The sequence below is a fragment of the Canis lupus genome, chromosome 29, assembly GCF_003254725.2.
Source record: "Canis lupus dingo isolate Sandy chromosome 29, ASM325472v2, whole genome shotgun sequence".
Classification (NCBI taxonomy): Eukaryota; Metazoa; Chordata; class Mammalia; order Carnivora; family Canidae; genus Canis; species Canis lupus.
This window is the reverse complement of record NC_064271.1, coordinates 29,520,403-29,543,833: the sequence shown is the minus strand read 5'-3', so window position 1 is coordinate 29,543,833 and position 23,431 is coordinate 29,520,403. Positions and strand designations below refer to the sequence as shown.

Below are 23,431 nucleotides of genomic sequence, written 5' to 3'. Positions count from 1 at the left end.
TGCTTAAAAATAACTTTTGAAAATCTAGTAAATTAAACTTACATAGTTACTCAAATTATTTTGATTACCTCAATATAGTTTAGGATGTTGGCCAAACTCCTTAACATTTTTTATACTGAAATCACAAATCTAAAATCAATTGTGCATTTTAATTTGTAAATTTTAATCTAATAAAATATCAGATACTCTAATACATTGAATTCTCTTAAATGTTATATTTAAAATGCCAATTATAAAAAAAATGCCAGTTATATATGCACTCTTAAATCTAACATCAAACTGTGAATACCCTAGATTTAATTTGTCATTCTATTTTCAATTCTAACCTTTCCATACTGAAAAGATGCCCAATTAGGAAACATTTTGATAATCTCAGATGTGTTGGTTGGCATCTCAATTAGCTGGGTTACTTATCAGCCACTGAAGTGGTAGGATATTGGGAGGGAGGAGGTACATACATCCAGAGTGATTCTTTTTCCACCAAAGAGAGATACACTGAGCCATTTTTCATATTCACTTTGCTAAGGATTCAAAGTCCACACTTTTCAGATAGGATGTTATCTTTCATGATCTAAGAGTTAAAATTTTGTAACTCAATATTGTATTTCACTATATGTATATCTATGTACTGCTAACATAGCCATTGTTATGAATATCTTTGCACTGTTAATATTACAAATAACTGTCTTTACTGAATTTCTGAGCTTCTTATTTTCTCATTTATCTTCATTTTTCATGTTTACAATTAAGGTTATGTTAATGACATTCAATTGTATTATCCATTTGTTTCATAACTTTGGTGATATACAACTGTGATGTTATCAAATGAAACGTGGAAGAGATGTTTGTAAAAGAGTCAATACAGAGTGTAAAAAATAATTATACAACTGTAGGATTTTTGGTAGATTTAATACTATCATTGGGCCTCACCTTCTGGAATGGTTGAGCAGAGTTGGCTGCCTGTGGATGCTTATAAGGCAATTTGCCACAATTAGATCTGTCAGAGTGAGGACATGTTATTTCATACATGCTTCACATCATTCCTTTTGACTGTATAGAATACATTTCTATATTTACATTTTTATAATTATTTAAACAAAGGTATTTATTAAGCTTATGAATTTAACCTTAAGAGGAATCTTAATAATGTTGAATACGGTCTCAGTGGTCAGAAGAAAAAAATGGAAATTAAACTATATACAATAGAAAGGTTTTATTTCTGGTGCCATTTCAGTGACAAGGAACAATTTCTTGAGAGAGATAGTCCTGGTGAGGATGTTTTCCTGAGAAATAAGACACTTTACCAACAGAACACTCAATAGAGCCATGTACTTTTTGTCTTATATTAGTTTGTTAGGGTTGCCATCATGGAGTACCATCAACTAAGGACTTAAAGAGCAGAAATCTTCTCATTGTTCTGAAGACCAGACCAGAAGTCTGAGATCAAGGTGTGAGCAAGATCAAGATCCCTCTGAAGGCATTAGAACGATGTTCCAGGTCTCTGTCCTCTGTCCCAGCTTGTAGTAGTTCCTTGGCTGTGGCAACATAACTCCAAAGGAATTCTCCTTGCATACTTGTCTCCATGTGTCCAAATTTTCCCTTTTCATAAGAACACTATCACACTGGATTAGGGCATATCCTGAAGACCTCATCTTCACTAATTATATCTGCAATAACTTTATCCCATTTAGCACATTCTGAGGTACCGGGAGTTAGGATTTCAATATATGAACTTTGGTGGGACACAATTCCAATCTAACAGCAGAAGGATCTCAAAGCTATTTGAGATGGGATGGGAGGGAGCAAGGACCAAGTCATCATTACTCTGGGAGTGTATTGTTTTAAAACCTGAGATTTAAGCATCTTTCCTGGTGGTGAAAGATCAAATGCAGGGGTGCTAGAGATGCTACTGAGTAACAAGTCACTGATTTCCATGTGATAGAATATTTAAGAAAGCAGTAACTCACAATATTTTTCCATAAATGAAAAATATGTTTTCTTATTATAGAAAGTTTAAGGAAATAGAAAGTTTTTCTGAGGATAACCTTATACCTCCAATTCTCAGCCCTGTCTCAACATAGTTTATAACCCTTAGAGAAAGAGATTTATCCACCCTTTTGGCTTATGTAGTTTGGAAGTAGGTAAATGTAGCCACATTAAGAAGAATGATAATTACCTACCATTTGATCTAATAAAGCAGATTACCAAATAAATTAAGATACCTCAGATTTTTGGAAGAGGATCTATATCTAAATTGTAAATACAATGACGTGGGAAAAACTGAACTCTGTCATTTTAGAGCATCTTATTCCACCCTCAACCTAACTACTAGAGTTCCCTGTTCTACCCATTGTCCCCCAAATATGTTTTTACATATTTGTCATATATATATATTTTAAAGATTTTATCTATTTATTCATGAGAGACAGAGAGAGAGAGAGAGAGAGAGAGAGAAAGAGATGCAGAGACACAGGCAGAGGGAGAAGCAGGCTTCATGCAGGGAGCCCAATGTGGGACTCGATCCTGGGTCTCCAGGATCAGGCTCTGGGCTGGAGGCGGTGCTAAACCACTGAGCCACCCAGGTTGCCCCTCTTTGTCATATTTTAAGTTGACAATCTTAGCCCTTTTCTACTCAGACCCATTGCATATATTACTACCAAGGCCTCCATCAGGATGCCTGAGTGACTCAGTCAATTAAGCATCTGCCTTTGGTTCAACTCATGATCTCAGGGTCCTGGGATTGAGCCCCACATCAGGCTCTCTGCTCAACAGGGAGCCTAATTCTCCCTCTGCCTCTCCCCTTCCCTGTGTTCCCTCTCCCTGTCTCTAATATATATGAATAAAATTTCTTTAAAAAAAAAAAAAAGGCCTCCATCATGTCAATAAAGGAAACTGATGGAAGAAGCAGAGTAAATTAAAATTGTTACATTAGAATCTCCTGTCCAAGCAGTAAAATCTCTAGTGTCTTATGGATTAGGAAGAGTTCAATACTCATAGACTGGAAGAATTAATGTTGTTAAAATGTCCATACTATCCAAAGCAATCTACAGATTCAATGCAATCCCTATCAAAACCCAAAGGTATTTTTCACAGAGCTAGAACAAATGATTCTGTTTGTATGAAACCCTAAAGGAACCTGCATAGCCAAAACAGTCTTGAGAAAGAACAAAGTTGGACGTATCACACTCTCTACTTATAAACTGTACTAAAGCTACAGCAACCAAAACACTATGGTATTGGCAAAAAGGAGACACACAGATCAATAAAACAGAACACAGAACCCAGAAATAATAAATACTTAATAGTTAAGTGGTCAATTAATCTACAACAAATGAGGCAACAGTAGCTAATGGGAAAAAGAGAATCTCTTCAATAAATTGTGCTGGGAGAACTGGGCAATCACATACAAAGGAATGAAATTAGACCACTATCTTCTATCATACACAAAAAAACAATTCAAAATGGATTAAAGACTTGAATGTAAAACCTGAAACCATAAAATTCCTACAAGAGAATAGGTAGTAAGCTCCTTGACTCCAGTCTCAGTGATGTTTTTTGGATCTGTCTCCCCAAGCAAGAGAAACAAAAGCAAATATTTAAAAAGGGGGGGAGGGTAAAAAGTAAAAAGCATCTGCACAGCAAAGGAAACCAACTAAAAGAAAAGACAACCTACCAAATGGGAAAAAATATTTGCAAACTGTGTATCTGAGAAGGGGTCAAATAAATATATAAAAAACTCCCACAAGTCAAAAGAAAATCATTCCAATTAAAACACTGGCAGATCTGAATAGACATTTTTCCAAAGAAGACAAACAGATGGCCAAAAGGCACATGAAAAGATGTTCAACATCACTAATCATCAAGGAAATGAAAATCTAAGCCACAATGAGATGTCACTTCACATCTGTTAGAATGGCTTATATCAAAAGAATAAGAAACAGTAAGTGTTGGAGAGGATGTAAAGAAAGGAAAGGGAGCCCTTAATACAATGTTAGTGGGAATGTAAATGGTGCAGACTATGGAAAACAATATGGAGTTTCCTCAAAAAATTAAAGATAAAACTACCACATGATCCAGCTATTTCACCTCTGATTATTTATCCAAAGTATACAAAAATAGTAGTTTGAAGAGATACATGCATGCCTATATACATTGCAGCATTATTTACAATAATCAAGATGTGGAAACAACTGAAGTGTCTACTTATGGATGAATGGATAAAGAAACGTGATACACGCACACATGCACACACACACATAATGCACAATGGAATACTACTCAACCATAAAAAAGAGAAAGAGCTTGCAATTTGTGACAAGATAGATGGATTTTGAGGGAATTACAGTATGAAATAAGTCAGACAGAATGACAAACACTATTTCACTTATTTGTGGTATCTAAACAAAACAAAACTCATAAAGAGAACAAATTGGTAGTTACCAGAGGGGAAAGAGTTGAGGTGTGGGTAAAATGGGTGAAGGGTCTCAATTTTATGTTGATGGACGGTAATTACATTTATAGTAGTTATCTCTTTGTAGTGTATAAGTGGCATATGTTAATCATCTAGTCTGTATTAAATCTGGTGCTTTTTAAATCTAAAAAAAAATTGACCTGGGAGTCTATACTTCTCCTCAGGGTTTCCCCACTTCTCGCCTAGTTTTACTGACAATTTACTAAGTGCAATGACCACATCAAACCAAAAGACCTGTACAAGGTAGGACTGGTTTGAGGAACTCTGACATACTGAACAATGTAATAGCCATGTCCTCAATAGAACAAAGTAGAGCCCTATTTAGAAACAGGTATAAGCTTTTCCAATACAAAAAGAATTGTCTTTCCAAGAACTGAGAAGCTGATCACAACTTCAATCTCATTCCTGCTTTTTGAGTTGGCTTTCAGTCTTTGGTTTGGACGTCTGCTTTGGCATACATTAGATTGTAAGTTTGTGTAAGCACATTTAGTACAGATATAGCTCTTCTGTCCTTTCCCAACCAGTCTAGATCTCTGGGAAAGTCAAGGGTTTGTCTCACCTGTACTGCAAAACCAGGAGACTACCAGAAATTTGGATTTGGGACTGGTGCTCTGCTTCCCCCTACTGGCCCTTCATATAAAAAAATAAAAAATAAAAATAAAAAAAGCAGTTGTCAAAAGCAAAGCATTTCTCAAGGAACTATTCTTTCAAGAACTCCGTCAAAAGATCCACAAAGTTGATTAATAGAAAAGCCTAATATGTATTGAAAACTTATATTACCAAGCACTATCCCTGGCCTTTTGTACATAGTTATAATTTAATTATCTTGACTTCTTTGTGAGGTAATTGTTACAACTCACTAGATAAATTGTTTGAAGGGAGAATTGGAAGATTAAATGATGTGCCTAATAAATTAAGCATGTATCATACCTAGGTTTTACTTTTTTTTTTTTTTACAGATGTTTCTGCCTGCTTCACTCTGAGTCAGGACACATGTTCACCAATTTCCTTGGATCCAAGTAAATTCTCAAATATCCAAAATACCATTTTATCATTCTTTCGTTTTTTCTACTGTTCTTAGCAATCTGCTACAACAGAAAATAAACATTAGATGTGAAGTTTAAAAGCCTGGGTATAAATTTCAGGACTGCTCCTTGGGCAAGTCATCTAACCAGCTGGAGTTTGTTTCCTCAAGTGTTAAAAAAGGAGAGCACTGCTCTTTCTATCCCAGCAGGATGTTGTGTGGATCATACGCACAGTATTGTGAACTTATCTCTACAGAAGTACCTGGACTTCTTACCTATCCCATTCTAGATCCCTAATGCATAAATGCATAGTGATTTTATTAAGTATAACAGATTACACATAAGAGAAAGAACATCAAGCCTTGCGCAGTGGCAGTATCGTAGCCAATGAGGTTTATCCAAGGCGCGATTATTGCTAATTGAAAGAGAAAGAACATCAAAATTTCCTATTGAACAACAGTTCATTTATATTTTAAAATTAAAACAGTAATTATTACATTATGCTAATATTATATTATACTAATATTAATCAATACATAAAAATGTAAACAGTAGAAAAATAATTCTTGAAGAGACATGAACCTAAACACTTTTTTTATTCTATTATTTTAATTCAAATATAATACAATTCTCCTTACCAAATAAGTTATAAGAACACTACTGCTGCCACCACTGTTACTACTCCTATTATTACAAGGTAGAAAAGGGAAGAAATGATGTCATATGCCTCTATGTATATAATTATCACATAGGATATTTACAGACTTCTTACAAAAACACACAGAAGTCATTGTAATGGTTATATATGCAGTCAACTTTTTTCTGGGAAATATCAGGAAAAATGTCAACTTTTTCTTCCATTTACACTGTTCCCATGAGAACTGGTTCACCTGTAGTAGTATCTTTTTCTTCTCACTTAAATTTTAAAACACAAAGTGATATTGTTTCAAAAACAGACCTGTAAATTAATCCTTATTACAATCAAACAATTTAATCTATATTATCCAGTGATATTTTCAATAGCCTCATAAACTGTTTTCTGCCTTCCATTTTATTTCTCTCAATCTACTGCACCCAGAGAGACTTACACAAAACCCAATCTAATCAGTTCACTCTGTTTTATTTTATTTTTTATTTTTTTCAGAGAGAGAATGAGAGAGACTATGTGCATGGAATGAGGGGGGAGGCAGGAGAGAGAGGCAGGCTCCACACCCAACACAGACCCTGCTGCAATGCAAGGCTCAATCTCATGACCGTGAGATCTTGACCTGAGCCAAAATCAAGATTCAGCTGCTTAACTGACTGAGGTGCATCTCTTATTTTTTGGTTTGTTTGTTTGGTTTTTAGTAATCTCTACACCCAACATGGGGCTCAAGCTCACAAACCCAAAATCAAGAGTCACAAGCTTTTCCAGCTGAGCCAGCCAGGTACCCCTCACTCCCCTTTTTTAAAAAAACACTTTTAATTTATATCCATCACTTACAAGGTAAAGTCAAATCTCCTTTGAGGGACATACAAATCTCTTCATGATAAAGTTCCTGCTTATCTCCTTAATGTTCCTTATTCCACTCTCCTCCTTATACCTTAAATTCCATGGCAAAAAAACTGATAATACTTCAAGATTATAACATCATAACCTTGTCAACTGCTCATTCCTCTCCATTCCTGGATTTTTCTACAATCCCTTTCTTCATTTAGAGAGGTTTTATTTAGTCTTCAAGAGCCAGAATCATCTCTGCAAGAGAGCTTTCAAGGAAGTCATCCCTAAACTTTCTCACTAATCCTGGCACCACTAATCACAATGATAAATTATATTTGGTTAACAATATAATTCTGACTCTAGGCTAAACATGTAATTTACATTAATTATGTAATCCAGGCAACCACCATATAAAGTAGTTAATATCATTATTCCTTTATGTATAATGAAATAGAAACACAGAAAGGTTAATTAATTTGCCGAAGACCACACAGCTACTCAGTTACAAAGCTGAGAATCCAAATTCAATTAGTCTGGCTCCAAAGTCCATTAGCTTTAACATCTCTGTAAATACTATTTTTCATGTACAACACTGTATTGAAATGATCCCTTCAAATATTCATCTCCAACCAAGTTTTACCAGAGGAAAAAAAATCTGGTCATTCATATTTCTATCAATAGCACATTACATGTTATAGTGCTCAACATATACTTGTTGGACATAACCATGCCCCGTTTTTTTAAATTATGTTATTTTTTTAACTACATAGCACTTTTCAAGGGAAAAATATATACTTACTGGAATACATATATAATATAAATTGTTCTTCTGAAAAGAATGTGAGATAAATCAATAAAAGCCATATACATAAGACTATTAGACTTGCAGATAATAAAATAAAAATAGTCTTCTCAACATTTTTCTAAGTTCATACAGTAATATGAAGAAAAATTTCCTGAACAGAGATTCGAATTCACCCTCTTGGGGGAGGTTTGTTTTTCCTTGGCTATTTAGAATTAATGGCACAGAATAAGCAAACAGATCAATCCCTAAGACTGATTAAACATTAACTCTCTGAACTTCCTAGAAACAAGCAAAAGTATGAAATATAATATGCATCTATGTGTTTCCATTATAATTAGATAGCCTTAATTAAAATCATAATTTAATAGTAATTTACATAGTAACCGTAATAACATTTTAATGGTAGAGATCTATATTGATTTTTAAATTATATACTAATATATTTCCAACTTATTTGGAGAGAACAAAAAAAATTCAAATATATTCTTCCTTCTTAAATAATACAACAGAATAGATTACATGAGTATTATATGTGCATACTTATTTATATAGGCAGTACCTAATTGTATAAATAGCTGGATCTATACATAGCTAAACAGAAAATTTTACCTACTTGAGAATATATTGGGTTACAGACTTCTGTATTTGTTTGCTTTTGTTCACTTGAAACAGGTATGTCCAGAGTTATTCCTAATATCCAGCTGTGAATACAAGGTAAACAAAGTCCTTGGATACTGTTCTTATGTTGACTATTTTTAACATTTCCAAATTATTTAGAGAGGGCAAACATAATGTTGATATCTAACAAATAACATACATGTAAGTATTTTAAAATTCTACCATAAATAATGTAGTTTTCTACACTACTAAGACACTGCGTTACAGAATTATATCAAGATTTTTAACGTTTTGAGCAGAAAGACCAGGCATGTTCATTTTTACAACTCTGAATACCAGGAAAAAGTAAAACTGTCTTGAATAGAATTCTTACAATGGAATCAGGCACTTACCTGTTCATCTCTTTAATAAGCCACAGCAAAAGAATGGTTTGCTCTGTATTGCAAACTGTTACTACAAGAAAAAAAAAAAAAAAAAAAAAAAAAACCAGCAAGAAAGAGAGATCATTGTAGAGACCTGAGCAGTTTCTTTTATCTGACCAAGATGACCAGATCATTCTTCTCAACTAAGCTTCCTTCGGACTCTAGGCCCCTGACCTCCCTTTCCTTAGAATATTTATTTTAGAAACTGTAAATACTTTTTCAGCTCCTTTGAGATGTAAAACTTCTTAGGCTTTTGCCTACAAGCCAGCAATATTTCTCAAGGCCCTGGGAGCCAATCCCTAAAAATGCAAACCTCAAGAAGATGGAGCCCCTATTAACCAGTCTCTGAGAGGGCAGGAGCCTAACATCCATGGGTTAGTACTTTTTTAGTGGACCCAAGCAGGCTTAAAAACTCTCCCACTTTTTCCTTCAGTAGAATTCAGTTCAATCTCCCTCTGCTATTGCAAAACTCATGAATAAAGTCTTCTTTGCCTTTAACTTGTCCAGTGTAATTATTCTTGGATATATCAAACATTGTTCAACCAGTAAAGTGCTTTTTCTCTCTTCCTATCGTTTCTTCTAGAGTTAGATACTGTATAGAGCACTTTTTTGAAAAAGTAACTTCTTTGAGCTCCATTACTTAACCAAATTAGTTTAGGAATGTTGGATATAGTACAATTATGAACATTGTGAGGCAGTCATGTTGAATATGCCTAATACATTATGCTCAACATAATCTTTTTTCTTAAATACATATTTTATAAGACAAGCTAATTTCTGTTTCTCTGCCTCCCATTAATTTTTTTCTAGCTTGATTCATCTAAGTAATTTCCCTACTCTAATTTGTTTTGCTGATTTTGAGTGGCCTTTTGTATCAATTTACGCAAGGTTTTCTCTCCCATCTGCTCTCTCATTCTTAGTTGTTCTGATATTATAAAGTTGTTTCTATTTCTATCGTTTTATTGATGACAATATTAATATAAATTAGGTTGCAAGGTAACAAATTGTTTAAACATTTTCCTTAATTGTGCCTTGCCTCACAGAAAATTATATCAGGAAAAGTAGAAATAAAAATAAATGCAAATAAGTAAAGTACATACCATGTTAGACGGCTATAAGTACCACGTAAAAAAAACAACAAACTAAATCAAGATATGGTATCTTGAGAGAGAGATTTTGAGAGAGAGAGAGAGAGAGGCTGATTCACCTATGTCAAGGACATTTTTCACAATGAGGTAACTACCAACATATCCTTGCCCTCACGTGTTCAGCTGAAGAATGCAGAGCAGTTCATCACATTTCAGATGAAGAAAATTACTGTAAGCTACAACTCCATGTTAATTATTTATTAGGAAAAAAAAACCTTTACATTATACACACCAAAACAGATGAAACATTTAGTCAAGATGATATGGTATTTAAAAGAGAAAAATTAAAATAAATAATAAGACATGATAGTAAGTCAATATTATTATTATATACCTTTTGACAAAACAAAGATATCTTAGAAACAATTGAAATCAATATGCAAATGGAAGGGTCCTATATAACTTTGAAGATCCAAATTCTGTCAGAAAAAAATGTCAAAGGAAGAACTGTTCTATGTTCTTATTTTGATAAGAACTGAATGGTATTAGGAAAGTCTGGGTAGCTCAGTGGTTGAGCACCTGCCTTAGGTTCCAGGTGTGATCCCAGAGTTCAGGAATAAAGTCCCACATCGGGCTCCCTGCAGGAAGCCTGCTTCTCCCTCTACCTCTGTCTCAGCCTCTCTCCCTGTGTCTCTCATGAATAAAAATAAAATATTTTAAAAAAAAAGGATAACATATTAAAAAAAAGAATTTAATGGTATTAATATTTTCAGGTTTTAAAACTTATCAATCTTTAACTTAAATGACAGAAGTAACTCTAGGTTTGGGGTGAATTCTTTCTTTTTTTTTCAAATGAACTAAAGATAATTCTCCTTTTGATTATTATTCTCAGGTCTTAGGTATAGTGATAATTTTTTTTCCTAAAATTTAATATATTCATTCATCTTTATGCACAGATGGAGCTGGTTAACATTTATTCCACTTCTTATACTCTTCAAACCAATTTAATTTAAAAATATCAAAAGAATTCAAATTACATACAGTGAATAATTCTGAAAAGGAGAGTTCAGCTTTATCCTTTTAAAACAAAAAAGAAAGAAATATAAATTCATAGATATCACTGAAGGGAAAGTACAAAATAAAAGTCTAAGTTGAATAGGAGTCATTGCATGTGTGTGAGAGCATGCATGTGTGCGCATGCTTGGAAGAGAATAATTGAAGATTTTTGGAACATGTTCACAGTAAAAGTGAAGTGACTCAGTTAATGAGGGAAAGGATGCCCAATGTAAAACCATGACACTGTTCTTAATAAGCAGGTCAATCAGGAATCATGCAGCCCGCTAATAGCTGAATTTCAGAGAAACAGTCCATTCCAATGACCTAGAGTCTTGGAGAGCAGTGAGTCACCCACAAAGGCAAAGACCTAATGCAACAAAGAGGAGAAAACAAAAGACTGGAAAAGACAGGAAGGCAAACCAAACAGTACTGAAACTACCATGATAATGGTTGTCTATTGTGCCTCTCCCCTCAACCAACAGACTCCCTAAATCTACTTTACTTTGATGCCTCTCTCAATTTTGGCAATTGATTAATAAAAAGAATTCTAAAGGCATGTGAATCAAAAACAAACAGCTTACTGCAAGATGCCCTAAGGCAATTAAGTGTCCTATTAGAATTATTCTTTATATGTTCTTAAATTCCTCTGATACTCTAAGGTTATTAGTATTAAGAAGCAACAGCCCATTTTTATCAATTCCTTTAGTCATACGAGCCAGATGAAATTTCCTGGGAATTCATATATAAATATCTCTGAGGACACAATGAGTACTAACAACAGTGATGCTGCTTTGTGCGGGAGAATAAAATTCATGCATTTAATCATATGACCCTTAAGGAAGAGGAAAAATATGAATATGTGTGAAAAGACATTTTCTGCTAGTTTGTGTATTTTGCCCACACAGACACTAGTTCAAACTTTTATCGAGAGAGTCATAATCTTTTCTTTTGTCACAAAAGAAGCAATGAAAAGAGTAAGACTAAAGCAGTGTATTACCACTTCCCTGAGCTAGATAGGGTCAATCAGTGTCAAAAGTGACAAGAAAAGACACCAAGGCAATATAGCTTATCAGAGCTGATCTTTGGAGCCTTCAAATGAGAAAATCTTGTGAGAGCAACGAAAGAGAGAGTAAGAGGGAGAGTGACACACAAAGTAGAAGAAATTACAGTATTGATTTGAAATTTTTTAAAGTAAATAATCTGCAGTATGAAGCTTAGTGGAAACACGGGGCCAACGAGCCTAACTTTTCCAGCTTATTGTCTATTAATCTCAATTATTTGAATATTTCATTTTCTTTGCCCTCCTTTGGTCACTTACTAACACAGCTGTGCCCTTATCCAATAATAAGTTTGAAAGACTTTCTTTTTTTTACAACCACTTTACTGAAGTATGACTGATATATAAAACACTGTACATATTTAATATATACGACTTGATGAATTATAAGCATATACCCATGAAACCATCGCCACAATCTATGCCATAAACATATCCAGCACCTCCAAAAGTTTCCTACCACTCTCTGTACTTATTTTTTATAAGAACACTTAATATAAGATCTATTTCCTTAGCAAACTTTAAGCATACAATACAGTATCATTAATTACAAATACAGTCCTGTATTTATGTAAGACCTCTAGGTCTTATATAATTGAAACTTAGTGCTGCTCTTTGACTATTAGCTTCCTGTATCCTCCTCCCACTATCCTCTGGCAACCACCATTCTATTCTCTGGTTCTGAATTCAACCATTTTAGATTCCTTATATAAATTGTATCATGCAGTATCTATCCTTCTGAAAAGGTCTATTTCACTGGGTAGAATGTCCTCTAGGTTTACCTATGTTCCTGGCAATGACAGGATTCCCTTCTTTTTTTTTTTTTCTTTTTTTAGGGCTGAATAATATTCCATTGTTATATACCACATTTTCTTTATCTATTAATGCCCACTGATGAATCATTAATGGTATGTCTATATTTTGACTCTTCTATTACATGGGAGTATATATAATCTCTTTGAGATTTTTCCTATTAGTATTTCAGTGTTTTTTTTTTTTAAGATTTTATCTATTTGAGAGAGAAAAAAAGAGCACATGGAAGGGGGGGAGCAGACTACACCCTTTGAGCAGGGAACCCAACGTGGGCCTCAATCTCAAGACCCGGAGATCAAGATGTGGGCTGAAGGCAGACACTTAACTCACTGAGCCACCCAAGCATCCCTAAGTGATTAAATATAAAAGACAATACAATGCCACAGAGCAGGATATGAAAAGGAATATGTAAGCTATTATTTTAACCTATAAAGCTAATTTTAAAACTCAAAAACAGACCTTGGAATATTTAACTTGGAAATTTTGACAAATATACCATTTCCTATTACAAAAATGGGAAGATTACTCAAAAAATATATTAATTTCAATCCTCAATTTATGCTAGCACAAAAGTAAAATGCAGATCAATGAACAATGTTGATGCAAAACAAAATATTTTTAAAGATCTAAAAGAAGATAATTAGATGCAAAACTTTTCAGCAAGGGGAAAATACACTAAGTAAATAAACAAATAGAAAGAGAAATTATTATTATGTGTGACTATGTATGTATTTTTTCCTAAGTCATAAAATAGTTAACATAATATGAAAGGCAAATAATTGTCTAGAGAAAATTGTATAAAATATAATGGATAAAAAGTCAGTATCTTTTTAAAGACTTTATATAAATCTATAAAGAACAGACAAAAACCCTGGTAAAAAAAAATGAATGTATAAAGATGTATAAGGATATTATTAGGAAAATTTTAAATACTGAATAAACATAAATGCTTAACTTCTTGTTTACTTAAATCAATGCTAGCTTAAATGTTTTGAAAATATTTCCTATGCTAATATCAAAATTTGAAGTGTTTGTGGAAAACAATAGTCTTGTTTGCTGCTGGTGACAGTACAATTTTCCAGGAGAGCAATTTGGAAATATGCATCAACAGATGTATTTGGCAATACACATCAAAATATATTTAAAAAGGTTAAAAGATGTTTTGACTTATGATTATAATTTACACTAGAAATTAATCCTAGGGAAATAATCACAAATGTAGCCAAAGTATTAGCTACAGGATTATATATTGGTGCACTACTGACAACAATAAAATAGTAAAAACAGCTATTCAACAAAAAATGTGGAGTTTTATAAATAAATCATAATATAGTCAAGCAGTACAGTTATAAAAAAGAAAATTATAGATAATAAATGTGTCCTCTCCTTTTTCTATCTCTCTGTTTGCACCCCCAAATATACACATACATATATATGTGTACTACAAAGAATGGCATTGTATATTCCTAATTTTAACAGGATTGGTTTTGGGTAATGGGGTTATAGATTATTTTACTTTCGCTCCTTCATCTTATGCATATTCTCAAAAGTGTTTTGCAACAAATGTGGATTTATTGTATAACATGTGAAATATAAGTTATAAAAGCAAATCTAGAGAGATGTCATATGTTAGAGAGGGAGAATTAAACTAATTAAAGGAGGTAGCCCCGGTGGCTTAGCGGTTTAGCACCATCCTCAGCCTGGGGTGTGATCCTGGAGACCCGGGATCGAGTCCCACATCGGGCTCCCTGTGTGGAGCCTGCTTCTATCTCTGCCTGTGTCTCTGCCTCTCTCTCTCTCTCTGTGTCTCTCATGAAAAAATAAATAAAATCTTTTTTTAAAGAATAAAAGGTATTTTGAAAAAAATAAACTAATTAAAGGTATAAAACTTCTAAAAATTCATGAAAAAAAGCCATTTATCATATTGGCTTTATAAGAACACTACCTCACAATTTAAAATTGTACTTTAGCATTCCATTTGACAAATCTATATGCTTGTCTATTGATTGCTGAAGAATTGCAACAGTCATTGCTAGGAACGTTTCTGACTTATGAATCACTCTCTTACAAGTAAGTGCTATTTGTAAACTGAAAGAGTAAAATTGGGATCCCTGGGTGGCGCAGCGGTTTGGCACCTGCCTTTGGCCCAGGGCGTGATCCTGGAGACCCAGGATCGAATCCCACGTCGGGCTCCCGGTGCATGGAGCCTGCTTCTCCCTCTGCTTGTGTCTCTGCCTCTCTCTCTGCCTCTCTCTCTCTCTCTCTCTCTCTCTCTCTGTGTGACTATCATAAATAAATAAAAATTTTAAAAAATGAAAGAGTAAAATTATTCTTCCCTATGACTTACTAAATAATAAAATGTATGTTTCTCAAATGTAAGATGCAGGATTCTGCTCCTTGGTGAAATGCCTGACATGCCTGACTTCCATTTGCTCTTATATACGTGTGCACATCTTTATTAATAAAAACAGTAGATGTGTGAAGAAAAATACACTGAGAATGGGATGCCTAGGTGGCTCAGTGGTTGAGCATCTTCCTTCAGCTCACGGCCTGATCCCAGGATCTGGGATCATCCCACATCAGGCTCCCTGCAGGGAGCCTGCTTTTCCAACTTCCTATGTCTCTGCCTCTCTCTCTCTCTCTCTCTGTTGTCTCTCATGAACAAATAAATAAATACACTGAAAATGCTTATAGTATTTTTGCATGTCGAAAGCTAAAAAAAATCAATCATAACTTCTCAAAGATATAGTGAATATATATGTACATATAATAATATTTTACTTCTAATTGTTCGTCAGATCAAATCTTTTATGTCTTTGTTGTAACCACTTTATTTCACTATCTCAACTTTGTTTTCATGACTATTGTTTTATCTCCCTAATTGGACTCCTTCCATTTAAGCATTTATATCAAGTAAAAACATTCAACGACATTTTTACTAAACTGTACCCCTGACTACATTACACCTTTGCCCAAAATTTTTTTTCAGATCTTCTGAGAATATAGTGTAAGCTCATTACATGTTATTCAAGGCCTTTCATAATGCAATCCCTACCTGTTCCTCCAACTTATTTACCACACATCCTAACCTTACACTTTATACTCAAGCAAACCTTATAAACTTTCCTACATCTACTATCCCTTCTATCTCTTCAGGTTATCCTCTTTACATGGAATTCCCATTGTCTAAATCCATCATCAGCTAATTCTAGTTCTGCTGAACCAGCAACAGTATTTCCCATACCAGTCTCCCTCAGTATGTCCAAATGGCATTCTTCTGAGTCCTGTGACATCCTCTGAATAAGTCTAACATTTTTCATATTATCAAATAAGGTTGCACGTTTCTATTCATAGGTCTGATTAGGAACATCTGGAAGGGAGGATAATTTTATTTTAATTGTATTCATTGTACGTTTCTACTACATACATAGGTGATAAGTATCTTTTAAGTCAAAATGGTCAATTCAAGGATCAAATGAACATACGCTGTTACTTTTTAGCTCTTAGGAATTGAGAAAAAGAGTAAGAGACATAAAAATTCAGTGTTTCTATTTTTTAGTAACCATCATATGATGTTACTATAGTTTGGGTTCAGAAATACAGAAGGAAGATCCTATCTGGGTAACTGTATGAAAAATTCAGCTTAATAAGAGCTATCTACACTGTACCCAAATGGAGAAGCACAACAGAGTGAGATATAGAAGACTTAACACCAAAGGAATAAAGAGAAAGATGGTCTACAGATATAAATGTAAGACTTTTTTACTGTAAAGTTGAGGTTAGAAGTCTCTTAGAAATATTTTGGTAGGATGAAGAGCATGTTCACAAGGCAATCCTATCTATTTTCCAGACAGGAACATCATCATTTAAGAGATGTATAGATGATGAGTTTAAATAAGAACTCAATATAAACAACCCAAAAGTAGGAGTAAGAGATGGAATCATGTATCACAAATCAACTGCCTGTAGTAGTCAAGCTTATAACACGAAGGAGGAAAGTAAGCCTCCTGTAATAATCCTGGTAATACAGTGTCATTATATTTTGTTCTTAGTTCTGTAGCTGACACTGTCTCAGTGTCAGAAACACAAAAAGGATTGCATTACTGAAAACAATATCTTATATCAAGGAGGCAGCAATTCTTTACCACTATTTGGTGATTTCCACAAAGAGACAAAAAAATGTTACCCAATATTCCTACTTTTTCAAGAGAAGCTGGGAATCCATATTTTTATGCCAATTCCCCCTTTTAAAATTTTAAATAGCTCATGAGACAAACGAAAGACATCTCTAGGCTAGATTCAGGCTGCTGACCAGAATTTTGGATCCTCTGTACTACTGGATAAACTCTATGTTAAGTATGATATAGAAATCCAGGGATCCCTGGGTGGCGCAGAGGTTTGGCACCTGCCTTTGGCCCAGGGGGTGATTCTGGAGACCCGGGATCGAATCCCACGTTGGGCTCCCGGTACATGGAGCCTGCTTCTCCCTCTGCCTGTGTCTCTGCCTCTCTCTCTCTGTGTGATTATCATAAATAAATTAAAAAAAGAAAAAAGAAATCCAGTTTTCCCAGCACCAATTAGTAAAGCGACTATTCTTTTTCTATTGGATATTCTTTCCTGCTTTGTCGAAGATTAGCTGACCTAGAGTTGAGGGTCATTTCTGTGTTCTATATTCTGTTCCATTGATCTATGTGTCTCTTTTTATGCTAGTACCATACTGTATTGAAGACTATAGCTGTGCAATACAGCTTGAAGTCAGTTATTGTGATGCTACCAGTTTTGGTTTTCTTTTTCAACATTCCTCTGGCTATTCAGGATCTTTTCTTATTCCATATTACCCCAAAGATACAAATGTAGTGATCTGAAGAGGCACCCTCACCCCAATGTTCATAACAGTAATGTCCACAATAACCAAACTGTGGAAAAAGCCCAGATGTCCATCGATAGATGAATGGATAGAAGATGTGGTATATACATATACATATATAATGGAGTATTACTCAGCCATCAGAAAGGATGAATACTTACCATTTCCATCAACATGGATAGAAGTATTACGCTGAGTGAAGTAAATCAATATATAAAGACAATGATCATATGGTTTCACTCATATGTAGAATACAGGAAACAGCCCAGAGGATCATAGGAGAAGGGAGGGAAAACTGAATGGGAAGTCATTAGAGAAGGAGAAAAACCATGAGAGACTCTTAACTATAGGAAACAAACTGAGGGTTACTGAAGGGGAAGGTGGGTGGGGCGGATGGGGTAATTGAGTGATGGGCATTAAGGAGAGCACATGATGTGATGAGCATTGGGTGTTATATGCAAACGATAAATTGCTGAACAATACATCTGAGACTAATGATGTAGTATATGTGGGCTAATTAAATTTAAATTAAAAAAAGAAAAGATTAAAAAATTGTAAAGAAATACCTGATTTAAACAAATGAAGTTCCAAATACAGGCAATGATTTCACTTAATTTCAGTGAAACACTAAACTATACATAACAGCAATGTAACTGAAAAATGGCCAGATGGTTTCAGAAAAACTATTCTTTCATCTTGATATTAGTTAATAAATATATATGAACATCATTTACTCATCATCTACTTGAATAAAATGAGAAAAAGAAAATGCTTGAAAAGTAATAAGATCTTTCTAAAAAATCACAGCATCATAATTAAATTGTATTAATAATGGATAATTTGAAATCAATAACTTCAATACCACTTTTTATAAAACAGGTCAATTTACATATGGTAAATATAGCATATACAGAAGTATACAGCAAAAATTCATCTCTTCTTACTCTCCTATTAGGCATCAGACTCAACACGATGCTTCTCACTCCATCTCACCACTTAATGAAGAGACATTTGAGGGGTGGAAAGAAGGGTAGTTATGACAGGTAATTTGTAATAAATATCCTCCAAGATATAATTTATGCTAATATGCTTACTTGTAAATAAGTCATATATACTATTAATCAATTAGAAAAATGAAGATGACTCATGTTGGACCATTTCTACTTGATATTTAGAAGATACATTCATTCAGATATCATTCTTCTATGATTTGAGAAGAATGATGTCTGTATGACCTCATTGTCATGTTTAGTAAGCTAAAACTAGAAGGGAAATATTCTCAAGTTTCATAAAAATTTTAAAAACTTCAAAGAGAAAACGTAATCATCTGAAAAAATGTGATAAAGTATGCTCATTGGACTTGAAATGGTCCTTGGTTAAAACTTTAAGAAAGTAAATTAAGACGCCAAGCACCATGGATAACTTTAGCAATAAAGAATATGTTTCACTCCCACTCACAAGGTAAAAGGAAAAGAGTTCAGTCAATTAAATATTCATGAAATAAAAGATCAAGGTTTTTAGTCTTAGATCAAGTTCAAGACTGGGCATGAACTAATGATCCAATAGTTTATATAAATATTAAATATTAACTCAAAGAATTAACTCAGAACTACACCATGGAATGGATTTCATTTTAATTTAATTAACTGACAGTTAATTTTACAAACTCTATGTAAGAAACTGATTGACATATAATGTAAATATACCCAAGATCATATACTGAGGATTAGTCAATTGATAAGCTGCCCTAAGTTTCTATAGTAACAGACGTTTTTATTATGTTGTAGTAATAGTTGTTCTTTACCCAAATCCTTTAGCTTCTTACTCATATAAAAATTAAATATGAGCTGACAGTCAAAAACCCATATGAAAATTTAGTTACTATGCTTTGCTTCAAAACTTGCTGTAAACTTAGTTAAAAGGGATGTTTCTATGTACTATTTTTAGTATTAGTTGTTAGTGAGGAAGACACTACATGTATTAATCATTTGAAATGAAAACTCTCTCCTGAAACCTCTCTAGAGACAGGTGTAAGCAATTCCATTCCCAAAGATTGATGGAATAGAAATACACCTACAGAAGCTTTGACCAATTTGACATCTTCCTTTTAAAGACCCAGGAAAAAGCAAGGTTAATCCAGCCACAGGCGAAATGCCTCCTCTGACTTTATATAAACTGGTGAAATGTGCAAGAGGCCTGAGAAGCAGCTGAGAGGTCCAGAAAAAATAATCATCTGCTCCTCATGCCAAGAGGCAACAAGCACTGCAGGTAAGATAAAGTTCCAGACTTTAAACCCATGCTCAGTGCAGCAGGCCTGCGGCCATACTTCCCTTGAGAAGGTACCTTGTCCATCACTACAATCAGTTCAACCAAAGCATTTTATCCATTTATTTATTTTCAAGTTGTCAACGATGTTTTAGAAGGCAAAGGCCGACAAAGCTTCTTCCAAAAAAGCCGAAGGGATTTGTTATTCCTTTTGAGCAAAATGACCTGCAGACATTTTTGCAAAACTACTAATAAAAAAGCTGAGTGCCAATATGTTGGCTGAACCAAAATAAAGCCTTTTAAGTATATACCAATGTAATATGATGTAATATAGTGCCATTTAGAAAAGAAATAACTAATGGGAGCAAAGAGGCTAAACAGAATATAATCATTTATTATTACATGAACTCATTCTCTGCCTAGCCTACTGTTTATTCATATCAAGAACTTCTACATTATGACAAAATAGTATTTGAAATTAGGTTGTGCACTTTCACTAAAACACACAAAGAAGTAACTAAGAATTCATATATTCTCCTCAAAAGTCTCATGTACTATATTTTAACATCTGCATTAGTTTTTCATACATGGGTTTCAGTGTGCTCTTTTCTATACACATAGTGTATTTTAGTCATGGCCATTTAATGGGTAGTCAATAAACGTTTCTTCAGTATTTTAGTGAATAAAATTATTTTAGACCAAAGGATCTTAACTTTGAGTCAATATTTAACACACTCATGAGTCCCTAAAATTGTATACAAGGTACTTCTTTTTATTCTAAAATAAAAAGTCCATTTTATTCCTATGCAGAAAATCCATATATTTCCTCATATTTCCAAAGGACATTACTGACTTCCCTCCAATAAATGATTAAGTCCTTCTTCTCTCAAAAATTTAAAGATATAATCTTTCAAGGCAGTATGGTATAGTAGAAAGAGGTCTTAGGACTTACCAAAACCCTCAGAAAACCTCATACTTCACAGTGATTTGTTAGAAATATTTCTATTAAAAAAAAAAGACAAAGATGTTGATTAGGACTATTTTTTAACACTATAATGAGGTCTTATCCAATGCAGTAATAAAAAAAATTTTTAACAGCAATTACAAAGAGTATTATGTAGAAATGATGTTATCTTCTATATATAATAAGCATGATAATGCACAGACAATAGAATTAATATAAGGATTCAACAAGATTGCCAGATAACAAGATCAATATGCTAAACCAATGGGAGTTTCAATAAAGGGGGAAAAAAGTAAAGAACACATAATTTAAAAGATTCATTTACTAAGAAGCTTAAATTACAAGAACTCTGGAATATATCTAGTATATTTTATAAAAAATATAAGACTACATTAAAGAACATAAATATTGAATGAAAAGAAATTTCATAAAGTAATAAGTAAATAGAAATCTCATATAGTTTATTTTAACAAGGCACAAAAACACAAATTCTAAAAGAAAACAATAGGGGCACCTGGGTGGCTTGGTTGGTTAGGCAGCTGACTCTTCGTTTTGGCTCAGGTCATGATTTCATGGGTCCTGAGACAGAGCCCTGCTTTGGGCTCCTCACTCAAGTATGAAGTCTACCTGAAGATTCTCTCCCTCTACCTTTTCTCCCAGTGGAGCACACATACTCTCTCTCAAATAAATAAATATTCTTAAAAATTAAAAGAAAATAAATAAAATAATAATAAGACTGATTATATTGAAATCAATGTTTCTTTTAACAAATTTTCCCCATAAGAAACAGTCTAACCAAAGGAATCAGATATTTTCAATGTATGTAACTAGTAAAGATATAGTATATAGAAAACGTTCAAAATGTTTATAAATCAATAATTTTTAAAACATAAATGAACACAATGTATAGTAGCATTAAGAATAGGGGTAGACGGGCATTATGGAGGCCACGTGATGTCATGACAACTGGATTTTATCCTACGTGCTGGCAAACTGAATTTTAAATAAAATAAAATAAAATAAAATAAAATAAAATAAAATAAAATAAAATAAAATAAAATAAAATAAAATAAAATAAAATAAAATAAAATAAATAAAATAGACAGATGTAGAATTCAGAGTAGAAGTAGTTATAATGATTATTGTTAGCATTAGCATCATCATTACTATGGTTATTTAACGAGGACTTGACTTAAGCAATCTTTTGTTCTAGTCCCTTCATTTTCTAGAATAAGTTGCGATAGTCCTGGGAGGTCTCAACTCAAATCACAAAGATTGCCAAAACCAAAGCACTTTTTTTAAAATATCCAAATCTAAATTTCAATCTGTTAACACAATACTTAATTCACTGACTCCAATTATTAGATAAACAAATGCTTTTCCATGCAACACAATAATTAAGATTTGACCACACACAGTGAATAAGGGAAAAAAAAAATATTCATACCAAATCGAAAAGGGATTCAGTATGGAAAGAATTAGTTCAGCCTAAGGGTAGCACAGTAAGACATGACCAGTCATTTCAACAATAGCAAAGGAAAACTACAAACTAAAACAGTGTGACAAATTTGCTTATAATTTAAATCAAACTTTATCACGTAATTTTGTGGTTGACATCTATAACAATAGACATTTAAAAAGGTATGCATTTTCAATATTTTCTACCAATAAGATAAATGACATATATTATAAACTTCTGAAAATACCTGGAAGTCTCAATGTATAATTATTATACATGAAAAATGCATTTTCATTTAGATACTATGACTCCAATTCACATTTTACAAGATATTATTTCTTCAATCAAATTTTTTGAAGCTGGAGGAGGGGCTAGATGGCAGAAGAGGAGGGTCCCCAAGTCACCTGTCCCCACCAAATTACCTAGATAACCTTCAAATCATCCTGAAAATCTATGAGTTCGGCCTGACATTTAAAGAGAGAACAGCTGGAATGCTACAGTGGGAAGAGCTCGCGCTTCTATGAAGGTAGGAAGACGGGGGAAAAGAAAGAAACAAAAGGCATCCAAGGGGGAGAGGCCCCGCGAGGAGCCGGGCTGAGGCGGGGCAGGTGTCCCCAGGACAGGAGAGCCCCGTCCCGGAGGAGCAGGAGCTGCACCAACCTTCCCGGGCGGAAAGGGGCTCGCGGGGAGGTGGAGCAGGACCCAGGAGGGCGGGGATGCCCTCGGGCTCCCCGGGACAGTAACAGAGCAACTGCGCGCCAGGAGAGTGCGCCGAGCTCCCTAAGGGCTGCAGCGCGCACGGCGGTACCCGGAGCAGCTCAGAGGGGCTCGGGGGCGGCTCCGTGGAGGGGGCTGCGGGGCAGGAGCAGCTCCGAGGGGCTCGGGGGCGGCTCCGCGGAGGGGGCTGCGGCCCGGGAGCGCGAATCCAACAGCGCAGGCCGGGAGCCCAGGGCACCGGGACACAGCCCAGGACCCGCCCTCCCCCAGAACAGGCAGAGGCCGGGAGGGCCCAGGACAGCGAGGACGCTCCTGCCCCGAGCT

The 23,431-nt window shown here is 34.4% G+C and overlaps 1 protein-coding gene and 1 pseudogene across 4 annotated transcripts in view; one reads left to right on the top strand and one right to left on the bottom strand.

The window, feature by feature from the left end:
• The window catches only part of LOC125753972 (zinc finger protein 385C-like), a 122,807-nt gene that overhangs the window by 25,852 nt on the left and 73,524 nt on the right, over positions 1 to 23,431 (bottom strand). For 2 of the 4 annotated variants that reach the window (XR_007407010.1, XM_049103778.1), the window contains 3 exons: positions 20,920 to 20,969; positions 8,792 to 8,852; positions 8,395 to 8,482 (listed from right to left, as the gene is read on the bottom strand). Coding sequence is in view for 1 of the 4 variants with exons in the window: in XM_049103778.1 (XP_048959735.1) it covers positions 8,395 to 8,482; positions 8,792 to 8,852; positions 20,920 to 20,941 (171 nt within the window). In the remaining 3 variants the exon portion in view is untranslated. Of the gene's footprint in view, positions 1 to 249; positions 5,912 to 6,073; positions 6,412 to 8,394; positions 8,483 to 8,791; positions 8,853 to 20,919; positions 20,970 to 23,431 lie in introns of those variants that run through there. The other 2 variants (XR_007407011.1, XR_007407009.1) reach the window with 2 other exon arrangements.
• On the top strand, positions 5,855 to 5,986 carry LOC112650854 (U4 spliceosomal RNA; annotated as a pseudogene).